The sequence below is a fragment of the Daktulosphaira vitifoliae genome, unplaced genomic scaffold (genome assembly GCF_025091365.1).
Source record: "Daktulosphaira vitifoliae isolate Bord-2020 unplaced genomic scaffold, ASM2509136v1 Scaffold_4, whole genome shotgun sequence".
Lineage (NCBI taxonomy): Eukaryota > Metazoa > Arthropoda > Insecta > Hemiptera > Phylloxeridae > Daktulosphaira > Daktulosphaira vitifoliae.
In genome coordinates, this window is record NW_026099575.1 from 40407414 (window position 1) to 40422888 (window position 15475).

At 24.7% G+C, this 15475-nt stretch overlaps 1 protein-coding gene across 2 annotated transcripts in view; it reads right to left on the reverse strand.

Moving 5' to 3' along the window:
* Window positions 1–2418, reverse strand: part of LOC126906298 (uncharacterized) — a 22751-nt gene extending 20333 nt beyond the window's left edge. Inside the window, exon 1 of one of the 2 annotated variants that reach the window (XM_050686825.1) lies at window positions 1995–2418. In XM_050686825.1, coding sequence (XP_050542782.1) covers window positions 1995–2117 — 123 coding nt within the window. In that variant the 5' untranslated portion in view covers window positions 2118–2418. The remainder of the gene's footprint in view (window positions 1–1994) is intronic. The other variant, XM_050686826.1, reaches the window with a different exon arrangement.
* Between the last annotated feature and the right edge of the window lie 13057 nt (window positions 2419–15475).

The window sequence follows — 15475 nt, forward strand, 5'->3', positions numbered from 1 at the left end:
ATATATATATATATATATATGTATATATACATAAAATATTCAAATATTCAAATATTCAAATGTTCTTACTAATCGAATAGACTTTGGTTATTATTACATATTTCTCATCACTTTTTATAATACTAATAAATTTACTTATTACAGAGTTTACATTTTTGAAATGCTTAATGGGTAAATATTCATTAAATTGATAGTAACTAACTGTTATAGCGAATATTGGAAGCAGTGACCTAGGTATGTCATAAGAAATCATGTTCGAAGCTTATTCAGTTGCTATAATAAATGTCGAATGTTTTATATTTTCTGATAAGCCAACTCGTCTGTAATGCTGAAATAACAAGTCAAGGACTCAGAAGTAAGATGACAATTCCAGGCACTTCTTGATGAGTCATAGCCTTCTATTAATTGTTTGAATTGGATCCAATACAGAATCAAACGATGCTATTCTAGTTAAAATTAGCAACAGTTTATTACTTTCAATCGAACCCCATTCTTTTTATGAAATGGTTTATGACATTTAATTTTAACATTAAGATCCTCAAAACGTTAATTTTCTACAGACGTGGTGCCGAAATTATATACCAACTTTTAAATATAAACGTAAATTATGATGAAACTTTTAACAATTAAACATAAAAATTTTTACTAAAAAGTAAAAAAGGAATTTGTATTAATTTGTAAGAAATTTCAAAAGAAGTTCTCAACTAACGTAAACATGTTAGGCAGCAATTACTACGTAAACTATTTTAAATAATTTTTACTAATTTTAAACTAGTATAACTGTAGCAATTAATATCTTTAATATTTTTACATAGTAATATTTTTAATTTAAAACTTAAAAATTTTAATAGTTTTAAATTTGAGTCGTAATTTTAATCTAAAATTTCGATTTTCAAGTTATTGTAATTTCACATTCAAATTCTAAATAAATACACTTGACTAAACTCCGTTAAAATATCTTGTTTTTATTTATAAGTATATTATAAATTTAAAAACGGAACTTAAATTTCAACTAGGTAAACATAAATTAAGTCATAAAATAACATACATTGGTAAATAAATGCAAAAAGCGTTTATGTAATAACCATTGATATGTGCTCGTTAATAAAAGTATAAGTCAGTATCACAAAATGAAACTCTTATACTTGAAAAGCTTGTAATGAGTCGAGCAAATTTTGTATCGAAAACATATTTATTAATTAAAACTTAATTGAAAGTTTTTCTCGGTAAATATCTTACCGAGAAAAATCTGAGCATATCGCCCAGAACATTGTATATATGTTGCTTAGAGGGATATAATTTCCAAATACTTAGAACATAGAACATAGAAAAATAATAATTGAGTACCGAAAACCAAATAAAAATGCAAACCATATTAATTTTAGTCTTCTGCAATTCAAAAAAGGCTAAGATAATGTTTTCATAAATGAGAAAATGTTAAACATAACCTTTCAGCTGTTCACATAAAAAATATAGTTGTTTTCCTTAATAAACTAAATTTGACTTATAATTCAATTAAATTCATTAAATAAGGCGCAAGTAAAATGACGTACTTCAAATGCGTATAGAGGTTATATTATTATTTTATTTATTTGTATACGCAAAAATGATTTTTATTATATTTATTGACAAGACATAAAGTCTTAAATTTAAGAAGCTAAGTATTTTAGGTTTATGAGTATAACGTATTAAGTCAAAAGAGCTGTGTTCTCATTAGAAACGAAGTAATCTTAAAAATGTATTATTATCTAATGATAATAACTTCCGATATGTTATCAGTAAATATGTCTAATTAGACAGATACCTGCTGTTCTTTTGTGGAGTAAAATTATCGAAATGCGCATGTGCAATATTCGTGGCAATCGAACTTTATGCTTCATTTTTACATATAAATTTTTAAATAGGATTTAGTTTTAAAGGAGAAATCGAAATGTCAAGTGTATAACCAGTAAAGACTACTACTATTAATGTATTCACAAACCACTGACACTTACCGGCGTGTCATATTCGTCTTGTTGTTGATAAACGTCTTCGTTGGAAGACTTTTGGTGATGTGAAAACGACTGTTTCCTTACGCTGCCGGACGATTTCCGGTCCAACGGCTTTGGCGAACTCATAATGATGATCGGTCACACATACCCGCACGACACATTTAATGAAATATTTTGTTTATGTATGTAAATTATTATTTTCACCAACAGTGACTGTATCAAAATTAATTGCGATGGTGTCAGTTAATTAATTTACGTTCAAAACCATTAAACAAATGTTTAAAAATTCATATATATTTTATAAGACTATTTGTGTGTATAAAATTTATTTTTAAACAATTAAAAAAACCATAACGCTACTGACATACCACCGGGCCGCCTAACCACAGTCAGACATCAATACGACGAGTCGACTACTGACTAGCCGTCTAGCACGAGTGGCGGTAATACGGGCAGCGCGTGCGTATCAGCTGTTTACCCTCGCCACTACCATTCCATCGATTCTATTAATCATAAGATGCACCTGACGCCGTACAGCCTTATGAGTTGGTCTTCTAAACCGTTGCACCTGACCGTTTGTCGTTTCAATAAATATTCGGCTCGTATGACTTAGTTTAAGGATTGAAGGTAACCAAATAAACTAGTTTAATAGCTCAAAGTTCGTTTTAAGTAAGCGAAAATAAATTGAGGTCATGACATTTAAGTTTGAACTCTTTGAATTAAGTCCTTATTTTTCAAGCTATTTTGAGAAGTTCAATTTCAAAAGTATTTTAAAATAAATTCATTAATGATGCATTAACGAAAACTTTGGTAGAACTTTACAAAAGATAAATTAATTAATATCAATTACTCAGGCCAATCTTATTATTGATATCTTAATTCAAAACTATATTTAGTTATTATTTATTGTTGAAATTTAGTAACATTATATTCATTATTGTAAAAAAAAATAATTTTTAGAGAGGGGAAATTATATTTAGTCCATCCACAAAAATAAAAAATGTTGAGCACTCTACGTTCAGAAAAATAATACTTTTACCAAAAATAAACAAAAATATTAATTAAAAAATTATTGTCGTAACATGACATTTTATTTATTTATCCTTCAGTTTAAGAATAAATTTTCATCTATTACTCTGGGTTACTATCTAGTGCACCAACCACGAGCGCCCGCAGTGTGGATAAAGAGGGCAGATGTCTCCTGTTGACTTCTTGCTTATTCCATTTTTATAATTATTGTATATTATAAAATTTAATAAAAATATGAATTTTTTTAATTTAAAGATAAAATTGTATTTTTATTAAATTATACAATGATTGCTAGGATTAAGAGCGTTGTTTTTTTATACATTAATTCCATGTAGGTTTGGTTTTTATTTAAAAATTTATACACACTTAATTTTATTTATAATACAAAAAACTACCAAAATATTTTTTATTTCTAATTGTTTTCTGTAAGGCCATCAAGTGTCTTTTAGAATAACATTTATCAGGATTTTAATTGTACTTTCGCTAAAAGAGATATTATGTACTATTTTGCTTGGGTATTTTAAGTTTAAATTACATTTTGTATAAATTGCTTGCATATTTAAATAGAGAATAAACTATAATAAATAAGGCCCGAACTTAATGCAAAAAATGTTTGAATATATATGCATACAAATGCATGTATAAAACGGTGCGAAGATTAAATATTGTGAAGCTGAGAAGGTATTAATTTTACCATGATATGTAATTTTTTTTTATTTTTTTTTTGTGTCCGTCACTACATTTTATAAACACTCACAGCATTGATTTTTCTCAACTATACGTCAATAGATCAGAAATCGTATCTAATTGAAGACATTATCCTCAAAAATTGAACATTTTGCTCTTATTGAAAAAACTTATTGAAAAATGAACGAATCAAAATAATTCTATTTTATATTGAAATCATAGATATTTTTCTTTCATTTGATAAAAAATTTTTTAAAAATCTGACCCTATATCAGCCCACAGAGGGGATTTAAAATAGCAACTTCTGCATAAAAATTTTAATTTTTCAACTTAAGTTTTGAAAATATTCCAGAAATACTCCAAGCTTCAAACATATACTAAAATAAAGCTTTTGTTATGTACTATAAGTTCAAAAGCAAAAATTTGTCCCGACGACTTATCTTCTATGTGAAAATGATTGCCGTAGATAGAAAAACATGCAATTTTGGTGTAAAAATTTACGATTTCATATTTTATTTTTTCAACTTTAAATTACTATAATTATTTGAAAAATGTATGGATCAATAAAATTATTTTTTCATAAATATTTTAAGTTTACTTCTTTCATTTCATATCCATTTTTGAAAATCTGAATTTTCACCTGACTACGGTGGGGACTCAAAATAACAATTTTTACACAAGGTAAACTTTTTCAATTCAATTATTGAAAATTTTCCAGAAATATTGACATTTTTATTTAATCTTAAATTAAAGCTTATGTAATATACTATTCTATGAAAAAAAAATTTCGAGATATAATCAACATGGTTATTATTCAAAAATGTGCTATTTTTGTCTTAAAATTCTTAGTATTGTATTTTAATTTATTTTATTTATATATCTTATGATAGAGTACACTGATTTTCATGAATATTATATGAAACTAATTAACATAGAATATAAGGTTAAACTTATTTCAATTTTTTTTTCTTTTGAGTCCAAAAAATTAATTTTAATATTTGAATCAGCTTAAATTACCAATTTTATCAAAAATCGAATGCGACAAACGTTTGATGATTCAGTAAAAATCTTGCCTGTGGAATTGATTTTTTTACAATTTTTCTTTAATTCTTTTTGAGTTATATTTTATTTTTCAATAATCCACCAATTTCTTAAAATTAAACGCTCTCTTAAGATTTACATCAAAACGTTTCTTATGATAGTGATTTTAATTACTGTCACATATCATCTATACTAGTCCCAACTATGCCACGCTCATACTGTGATGTTACCCTACTGTATAACCGTTTTTTTAAATGGCAACATACCTATTTAATTAAATTATGAAATAGACTGGTCGATAACAATTTTTGAATCAGTATTTCAGAAGATATTCACATTTTTGTATTTAGGCAGGAAATGACTAATTAGAAAAATAGCAGCATCTGCGATTCACATCCAGTCTATTATTTATTTTTAAATTGTTTTAAAAAAAAATTTAAAACAAATTTTGTTTTGATTTTGTAACTTAACGCATTATTTTCTTTTCTTTTCTTTGAAGTCGAACAATCTGTGATAAATTTAATTACAATAAGCACGAGTGATGTTCATGTTAAGCAAATATAAAAAATTATATATAGAGACAGTATACAAATGTCAGATATCTGGGTCTATTTGGATCGCCGCCTTACCTTGACTACTCATATCCATTCCAAACGTCCCGTCTTAAACAACCGCTCCCGTCAATTGCGTTTCCTTCTCACATCATAACACCTCAATTTCAAAAATAAAATTCTTCTAACACAATATTAAAAAAAAAAAAATCTTTAATATTATGAAAAATGATAATTTTAAGCAACAATATAGAAATCCAGGGTTGGAACCTTGGTGATTTTTAAGAACCGGTTTTAAAGAGGTTCATAAAATAAGAGATTAATATTAGCAGGTTCTATTAGTGGTTCTTAAACTTTTTTTTTTTTTGAGGTTTTTATTGAAAAATAAATAGTATGTATTATTATATTAAAGATAGGTATCATAGGTATCAATTTAAGTATTAATTTTTACATTAATTTAAATATTCCAGAGCTGTTCCTTGTGAAAAAGTATCTTAAAAGTGAATAAACTTTCATTGAATTTCTGTAATATATTTTAGGCAATAAAATAGGCGGTTTAAAAAACATTTTCATAACTACTCAAGTAACTTTTTAGTTATTCATTACGTACCCATAACTAGTGATGTAAGATTACTAATATTAAATGGGGGAATATTCTCAAAAGGCGAGAATATTATTTTTTTTTGTTTTTAATATATTATACTTCAAAATGGTCCTAAATTGGTAAGAAATAAAAAAAATGAGAAGCCATAGAAATGTCTTGAATTGGCCAGCAAAGAAAAAAATTGGTATATTTCCAAATGAAAGTAAAATATAACCAAATAAACTGTTGGTTTAAATAATCAAATAACATGAAATATCTGAATAATATATGATTTCTACTAAAAAATATTGTGATAATAATATAATTAATTTTTTAGCACGATAACGAGTCATATTCATAAGCTTACATGGTGACTTAGCTTACAGATAATTTGAAGAACCATTAAACGATCTGCTTTTGAAAATGTTCTTTAAAACATATGATTTGAGATTCTTCACTCATATGATATAATTAAATATTATTTAAATATATCCCAGACAAAAATTTACATTCTCAAAATATTATATGAATATGGAATTTTAAATGAAAATAATATAGAAATATTTCTAGATAATTTTCACATGATTCTTTAAAATCATGTGACATTGATTCATGAAATTGAAATCATGATTCTAGAATATTGTAGTAACGTTACCAGGAAATTATTTAACCAAAATTTTTATGTTTTAGGAATACATTATAATATTTAAAAATAATTCGTTAACAGACAATATATCATAATAATATTCTGGTAAAATTACCACAAAAATTTAGATATACCAAGAAATAATACTGAAATGTATTATTATATTGACAAATTAAGTTTTGTACAATTTGTGACATTTAAAAAATGTCTAATACCTAAGTGAATTCATTGAAGGTTCAATTGGGTTGCTTATTTATAATGTATGCCATTGTAAGTTAATATATTAATCCTAGATCAATCTTTGATAATATTTTAGCATTATAAATAAGAAATATGTTTATGTATATTCTCGTAAATATATAATATTCATATCAGGGGAGGAGTATAGGGATTATTATTCACCTAAAACTTATAGTCCGTATTGTAATATAATCGATCTAAGAAACTTTGTACCTTTGTTTCATATTTATAGTATAATAAATATGAAACAAAAGGTATTTAAGAATTGCAATTTAAAAAGTCAGTATAGATTTTTTATAGTCATTAATAAAAATTAATACTCTAATGATGAATATTTTTTTATTATTTTATGCTTCAAACGTAAATTGGTGACCACATAATAGTAATTGATAATTTTTTTTAATCTATGAATATTATTGGTAGTTTTTATAACTTTTGGATACAATCGTTAATATTAACTTTTACGATCTACGTTTAAATATAAATAAAAATTATTGTTTATAAAAAATAAAATAGCTTTCATTATTTTGTTGAAAATCTTTATTCAATAACCTAGAAAGACTTTTCAAGGTAATCTAATTTTTAAATTATTTTTTAACATTACATTTTAATTTATATAATAATATATAGTTAAAAATATCTTATATTTTTTAAGAGAAAGTTGACTCTAAATTCATAATACATTCTGTAATGGCTTTATAGAATAAGTGACATAGAATACCTCCAAAAAGGTCAACAAGCCAATATACTACATTTATTAATTGTATTAATGAATAAAGGTAGACAAATATTTGAGTTTTGATTTTATAGAACAACTTTCTACATTTGATAAATAACATCATGCGAAAATAATATTATTTATATTACAATTATAATATGCCCTAATTACGAACCTGTGAAATTACTATAAACATATAAAGCGACTGCTTAATTAATACTAATTAGTTAAAAATTATAGTTCATGGATACTTGTGGATGTTTTTTTTACTTATAATGAGATCATAATTAATTTGAAACTATCATTTGGTAAATTATGATATATTCATTTATTTAAATTAAATTTTTTTTATATACATATGTTTATTGGTTATTTTAAGATATTTTTTAATTTTTGGAATTAACTGCTTTAATGATTAAAATAAAATAACTTTTTCATATCTGTATCAAAACTCAAAGGTTTAATAGCCTTTAGGACATCAAAGTTTGACGTCTTCAAAATATTAAAACGAGTTTTAATTAAATTAAATTAAATTATATATATATTTTTATAATTTAATTAATTATAATCATCATTCCAGTTTTACAGGCATATATCGGAAAAAATTTCCACATTAAAATATAGAAAAATCATAAAACACAATATTGTATATTTTTTTTGTATTTTCTTAATATATTTTAAAATATTTTTTAACTGGTTTTCATACATGAAAACATATCTAACCTGACTAGGAAGCCAAATTTGATAGTTATTTGAAATAATTAATGATAAAAATGCTTAATTAAGCACGTTGCATAAGTATAATTTAAATTTATAACTAAACATAGTAAAAAAATAAGTGTGGCTTCTTCTGCAATTTTAATTAAATTTAATTTGGTTATGTAAAATGAAAAAATAATACGTTGTTTTAAGTCCAGTTTTATAACCGGCTTTTCTAATCAACTAGTTTTTTTAACAATTTATAAAATAAAACGTATACTTTTCTTGTAATTCATAAAAATATATAATACACTTCTGAAGCATAATTTTTATAAAATGTATTACGATTAAAATTTCAATCGATTAATATTTTAGCTATAATGCATAGATGAGAAGGTATTGGTTTTACTATATCGAATTTTATATTATTTTGGTCCATAAGAATACTATTCTCCTACTGGAACAGTTTTATTCAACAATTCATCAAAAGATCACAAATCGTATTTAGTTGAAGCTACCATTTCCATAATTTGGAAAAATTCAATTTTTAAACTTCAGTAGTCACTTACTACTTGATTTGTAGAAATATTTTATTATAGAAATATATTTTGAATTTCATTTGTAAATAATACAATCTATGAATGTTATATATTTAATTATTTTTTTATACACGTTGCCTGTTTGAAGTCCTTTATGTCTAATTTTATATAAATAGAACTTTTAATATTGTTGATTGTCTTAAAACAATAATTTAGAAATAATTTATTCCATGCATTTTTTTAGAATGTTAGACTAAAATAAAAAATTGAAATTATAAGCTTAGAAATAAAACTGTTTTTTATTGTTTAACTTTATATCAAGCTGTTGTTTATCAAATTTACTCTTTATACAGTTCAGTAGAAAAATATATATAAAATAATTTGGTCAGTTAACCAGTGTCTAAATCTGAATATTACATTATATTTATCACTATTATTCATAATTTGATTGATATATTCATTGTAATTTTACTTCAACATAAAAGAAAGTGTAAGAATTAGACATGAACACAATATTTTCATATCAGGTATTTAGATTTAAAAATCAAATTAGAAATTAATATCTACTATCGATAGTGTACCTACAATGTTTTTAGTTTCCATTATACATTAAAATAAGATTTTTTAATGTTACATGAATTATTACGAAATTTTTATTGACATTAGTTTTACCTTGCTGACAATATAGTTTTTTTTAGAAATCCAAATAGGGGGGGGGGGTTGGGATGTGCATCATGTAAAAAAAATTTTATTTCAATTTTATATCGTTTTTTAAAAAATCTGAGCCTAATTAAAAATTCTAAATTGTTCATTAATTATAAACAGTTACATTGAAGTGTTTTATATTAGGGATGCTATTCTTTGTTAACTTTCGATCTACATTGGATATAATAGGCTCCAATATATTATGACGGATGAACTATGCAGGTTACCAACTGTACTGGGTTTGTTTATTATAAAATTATAAAAAAGCAGTTACAAAAAAATACAAATAAAATTATTTTTACTTTATAAGATTACTTTTAATTAAAGTTTGAAAAGTTAATTTTACTATTTTTATTTAAATAGAAATTGTTATTAAAGGTAAAAATATATTCAACAGGAAAAAATGCCATCATTATTAAAGATTTTATTTAAAGAATAAATATGAATAATGAAAAAAATATATAATGAATACTGTTTTTTAACAAAGTAAATTTTAATTTATACCGTTGTAAAATCCTGAAGCATTACTGAACAGTAATTTTTATCTACGTTGTCAATCATTTGTAATTACTTAAAAAATATTTATGAGCTTAGATATAAATAAAATATAAAACAAGTATTTCTTATTTGATTCAACTATGTCTTTCTTTTATACAATGTCCACTAGTAAAATTAAACTGTATCGAAAAAATATGAAACCTTATTTAATATAAGTAAAACACATATGTTAAAGTTATTACAATATTCTTTACTAATAGTTTGATTATTCTAGATTACTGGAACTGTGTTTAATTATTGATTTGTTGATGAGTAATATTTGAACAAATATTTAAAATATTTAAATGAACTATTTTATTGATGAATTTTAATAAAAATAATTTGTGAAAAGAAATGTATTTTGTACCTCAAATTATTTCTAAAACGGGGAATTCAATTCAACTTTCTTTTTGATGTGCATAGATATCGTAAAGGACACTAGTGTAGTACTAAGTGAACGTTTCTTATCTCATTTCATTGCTAAAAAATAATTTTAGGTATACAATTGTTCTTGTTGTGTCATTTGTAAATGACGCCCCTGTTTATAAATTTACTTACTAATTAAATGATTACTTTGTATTTTTTATTCAATATTATATTTTCTGAATTCAGATAATGGTTAAATTTATTGAGAAAAAATATCATTGCCGTTGAATTTTTAAAATGATCGAAAAAACAAGTTTGATATTTTGTACAGCATTGAAGTAGTTTAAGATCATGTTTATTGATTTCATTTACATTTTGCAAATTATTTTTATTTATCACACTTTACATAATATAGCGGTTGTGTATAATTTTTACACTTAAATATTATGTGATTTTAAAACGAGGTGCAGAACTTCCATAAAAATATTATAATTATTGACAAGCACGTGTTTAGAGGGGGTGAGAAATATAATCCCCCATAGTATCAGTCGCTCGTCAAAATTATGTGGTAGCTAACTTTGGTAGATTTTAGTTCATCTTTTATCAGTATAATTTAGCTATCTAAAGTTGATTTTTTTAAATCAATTTCATTACGTTATATGAAGATTCAATAATTAATAAATAATAATACGACATATTATTTTATTTATAATTTGTATAGGTAAAATTGTATATTTTATACACAATGTAGATAAAATAATAAAGTACATAGGCAGACCTGATAGATTTCGCTTTGAGTTTCTTACTGTTTCGACAAATAATTAATATTTGTAAATTTATATTAATATAATATCGGTAGCCTTTAAGGCATAGTATTAAAGATAATATTTACCAAATAGAGAAACTCAATTACTCTCATGGTAAGAAAATGAAAAAAATAGCAGTAGTATATTTTAATAATATTCCCCTCCTATTTAAAACTTCTGATTATTGAAACCAGTTAAATGGCATTTTCGGTATACTTCCGGTTATGGTGCGCACCAACAATTGAATATAATATACACAGACACTATAAAACATACAACTTACGATTGACCTCGCAAAATGTTGGTCAGTAAGATATAATATAAGATTCAAGCATAATAAGAATTTATGTAATTAAATATATATATATATATATATTAAATCAATATGAAAAAACTGTATTAACTTTTAATTACTGGTGAATGAAATTTTTGAAATATATCATGTATAAAAACATTAATTAAACGAAAAATAGAACGAATTATTGATAAAAAAAAAGCAGACTATAAATCCCAAGTATACAATAAATCCTAGAAGTTATTGAACAGAAAATAAGATTTTTAACGACAATTTCCTTGTTCTGTAAATTAAAATCGTTATCATTTTATAAATTTACATAAAAAACAAATGAATTTCGGATGACACATTTCAACTTTAATTTACTAATAGTTTTTAAATACCTTCTCAGCTTGACATCGAAGATAAAAAATAACTAAATTATAAAATATTCGTAGGTGTATGATGGCTGATGTGAGCGTAGATGATGTGGGAGATCGTGTCAAGTGGAAGTTTAGGATAAGGGTGGCCGACCCCAAGTAGTTGGGATTAAGGCGAAGAAAAAGAAGCAGAAGAATGATTCATTGGTGTAGGATCAGAGGAACCTAAAATTGTTTAACAGAATTATTTAATTTTTTTTGTAGAATTGATAGAATAATAATGATAGAGGTCTTAAAGTTAAAAATTAGAGCATTAGTTAAAGAGTTACATGGTTTAAAAACAAAAATAGTTGGATACAATTTTTTAGTAAAATATTTTTTTTATTGGTTGATGCGTTTTTCAGATTCTACACCGATCAATTGTATGTAATAAAGGTCTACAAAAACGTATCGGATAAGTCTCGTATTATCAGCTCTAAATTAACTACATTTATGGTAATGCAAACTATTTATCGTAAGAATTATAGTTACCCTTAAATTTTTGTTTTTTAAATCTTACAGCAATGTATATAGTGTTGTATTTTATTATATAACGGCTCTATAACGCCAGTGTAGCTTTGTGAAGGTTACGCATTTCTTCGATTAATACGCTATTTATGTACGCGACGATCATTTTTAAAGAGTGAAACTTTTTAAAATTGTTATACTATACATAGTATAGTGATCATACATCTCTCCTACACATTAAACTTTAGGAGGATAATTTATTAATTCATGATGTTACGGTAAGCGAATGAAAAAGAAATATGTTATTGAGTACTACAAAAATATAAAGACTTTATTTTAAAAAATAACAATAAAACAGTATTTTACACTTTTATTTAAAAACTATACAATCCAGTTAAATAGGAAAAACTCCCAGAGAAGTGATGTACAGACCTATTCAAATAGGAGATTGAGGCTGTCGGGTACACTAAACAAGTCAAAATCACAACTTTAACCTCAAATACCTGCAGCTTTCGGATTCCCGCTGCACTCGTGTATTTAGTTGAGTTAGGTATACCTGTGTTAAATGTCCTATACCAATTACCTTTGTAACGCTGTTGTATTAAAATTGTTCTCGTGGTACTACCGTCTCAAGAAAGTTTAATGTTCGTTTACAAAGAGCCATCACTACACCCAAAGAAAATCCTCAATCAATTTTGATAGAGAAATTTTATCAAGGGTTTATGATAATGTTTTATTAATACGAACAAAATAACTATTCTTATAAATAATTATTGTTCAAGACAAGAAAAAAAATTATCATATTGATAAATATATCATTAGGGTGGTCCTTAAAATACAAATTTTCAAAATTCGATTTACGCGCACCAAAAAATTATTCTAATACATGTAAAAATAAACTGTGCAAAATTTGGTCCCGATAGGTTGACGTTAACACGTGCCGCAAGAGGGTTGAAAATTCGATCAAAAGGGTAGTTTTTCAGTTATTGTGCTTTATCTCAAAATATATGATTTTTACGTAAAAGTTTATAAGAAAGAAATTATACATATAATTATTTTACATAAAAAAGGTTATTAGCAAAAAACTCATAAGTCAAATATTTACCTCCTAAAAGTCAAAAGTTCCATAAATATTATGTTTACCAGTAAAATTCATATATTTCGGCAATTTAAGTATATACGATGAACCGTTCAAGTTATAAAAAAAATTTTCATGTAAAAGTTATTTGAAATTTAATTTTCTATTAGTTTTGTAGAAAAATAAAATTGTTTTACGTGTTTTCTGGCGAGGTAATAAAGAAAACTTATAAATAACAATCATTTTTCTATGATAATTTAAAAAATAACGATTTTTTTTTTTATTTTTTCAAACTCAAATAAAATAAGTAAACCAATAATGAAATGCTAAAAAAAATATGAAAAATGATCTTAATGCTCATAAAATATTATAAAATTAAATAATATTAAAAATCATTCTTCTAGTAGTCACAATATAAAAAAAATTTTGTTTTTGATAGGATTATTAATTGTTATTATTCATCAATGAATTTTTAGTACAATCTCCAAATTGTGATCTATAATCATTAACGACTTGTAGTAGAAACTGTTTTTGTTCATCATCATTAGTTAATATTTCATTGTATTCTTGCATACGTTTTACACCTCTCTCTGCTATATCGTTTGTCACAAGAGGATTAGATAAAACTTTCAAACCATTTTGAAAATCAGGATTTTCAACCTAGCTATGAGGATGAGTTTCCAAAAAAACTATTAAGTTCTTTTTTTTTAAATAGTTTAGTATCATTTAGGTTTATTGTAATTTTTTTTATCTTGTTTTTGTGATGTCTCTCTTGATGCCTCAACCATTTTTAGTTTAATATCTGCCGGTACACTGTCCGGTAAATTTCTGTGTTGCAGCTTTAGATATAAAAGAATCAGGATAATTAATTAAAACTTTTAAGAAACATAAATCATTAAATGCTGATTGTATGGCAATAGATCCCTTAAACCAAGCCTTGACATAAACTTTTACCAAAAATACACAAATATTACGAAATGCATGTTCTTCTCGTATTTTAAGCTGTTTTCTGAACATGTATATTTTTAACGAATAAATTGCTTTAGACATCCATCTAGCATGATGAAAAACATTAGGGTAGTGAAATTTTACACCATTAAGGGGTGTTGCACCCATAAAAATAACACATAAATTATTTGCAGTAATTTCTACATTGTTGAATTATTAATGTTTCCAATTAAAATTTTTTTACGTTATTTTTAGTGTTCAACTGCATTTTTTATAATTATATCATTGATACCAATATCAAAATTCAACAAATCTAGACTAATCAAACATTCTTTAAATTTTTAAAAATTGATACATCTGGACCAGTTGTACATAAATTAAGTTTAACCTCGAAAACATTATTTAGTACTAATTCCAAAATATGTCTACGATATCATAAATACAACACATTAAGCTCTAATAGTTGTTTAAGCAATATACAAGCGTAATTTAAGCGGCCTGTATTAGAAGCTGTTGTGTCACAACACAAGGCCTGTATTTTATTTTTTACATCCCAAACTTTATTAAATCAAAAAATGCATTTACCTGATTCTCGCCAGAATCACTCTCAATTTTTGGGAACCTAAGTAATTGACTTACTCCCTCAAATGATACCAAGATTGGCAATCGATCAACTTTAGCTCTATTTATAATTCCTGAAAGTAGTTTTCCATCCCAATGCAAGACAAGACTATTTTGAATTCATATTCTGAGGAACTAAACAAATTTAACTCAACAACATTATCTAAACAAAAAATGATAAATGATAGAAAAATGATTGTTATTTATAAGTTTTCTTTATTACCTCGCCAGAAAACTCGTAAAACAATTTTATTTTTCTACAAAACTAATAGAAAATTAAATTTCAAATAACTTTTACATGAAAATTTTTTTTATAACTTGAACGGTTCATCGTATATACTTAAATTGCCGAAATATATGAATTTTACTGGTAAACATAATATTTATGGAACTTTTGACTTTTAGGAGGTAAATATTTGACTTATGAGTTTTTTGCTAATAACCTTTTTTATGTAAAATAATTATATGTATAATTTCTTTCTTATAAACTTTTACGTAAAAATCATATATTTTGAGATAAAGCACAATA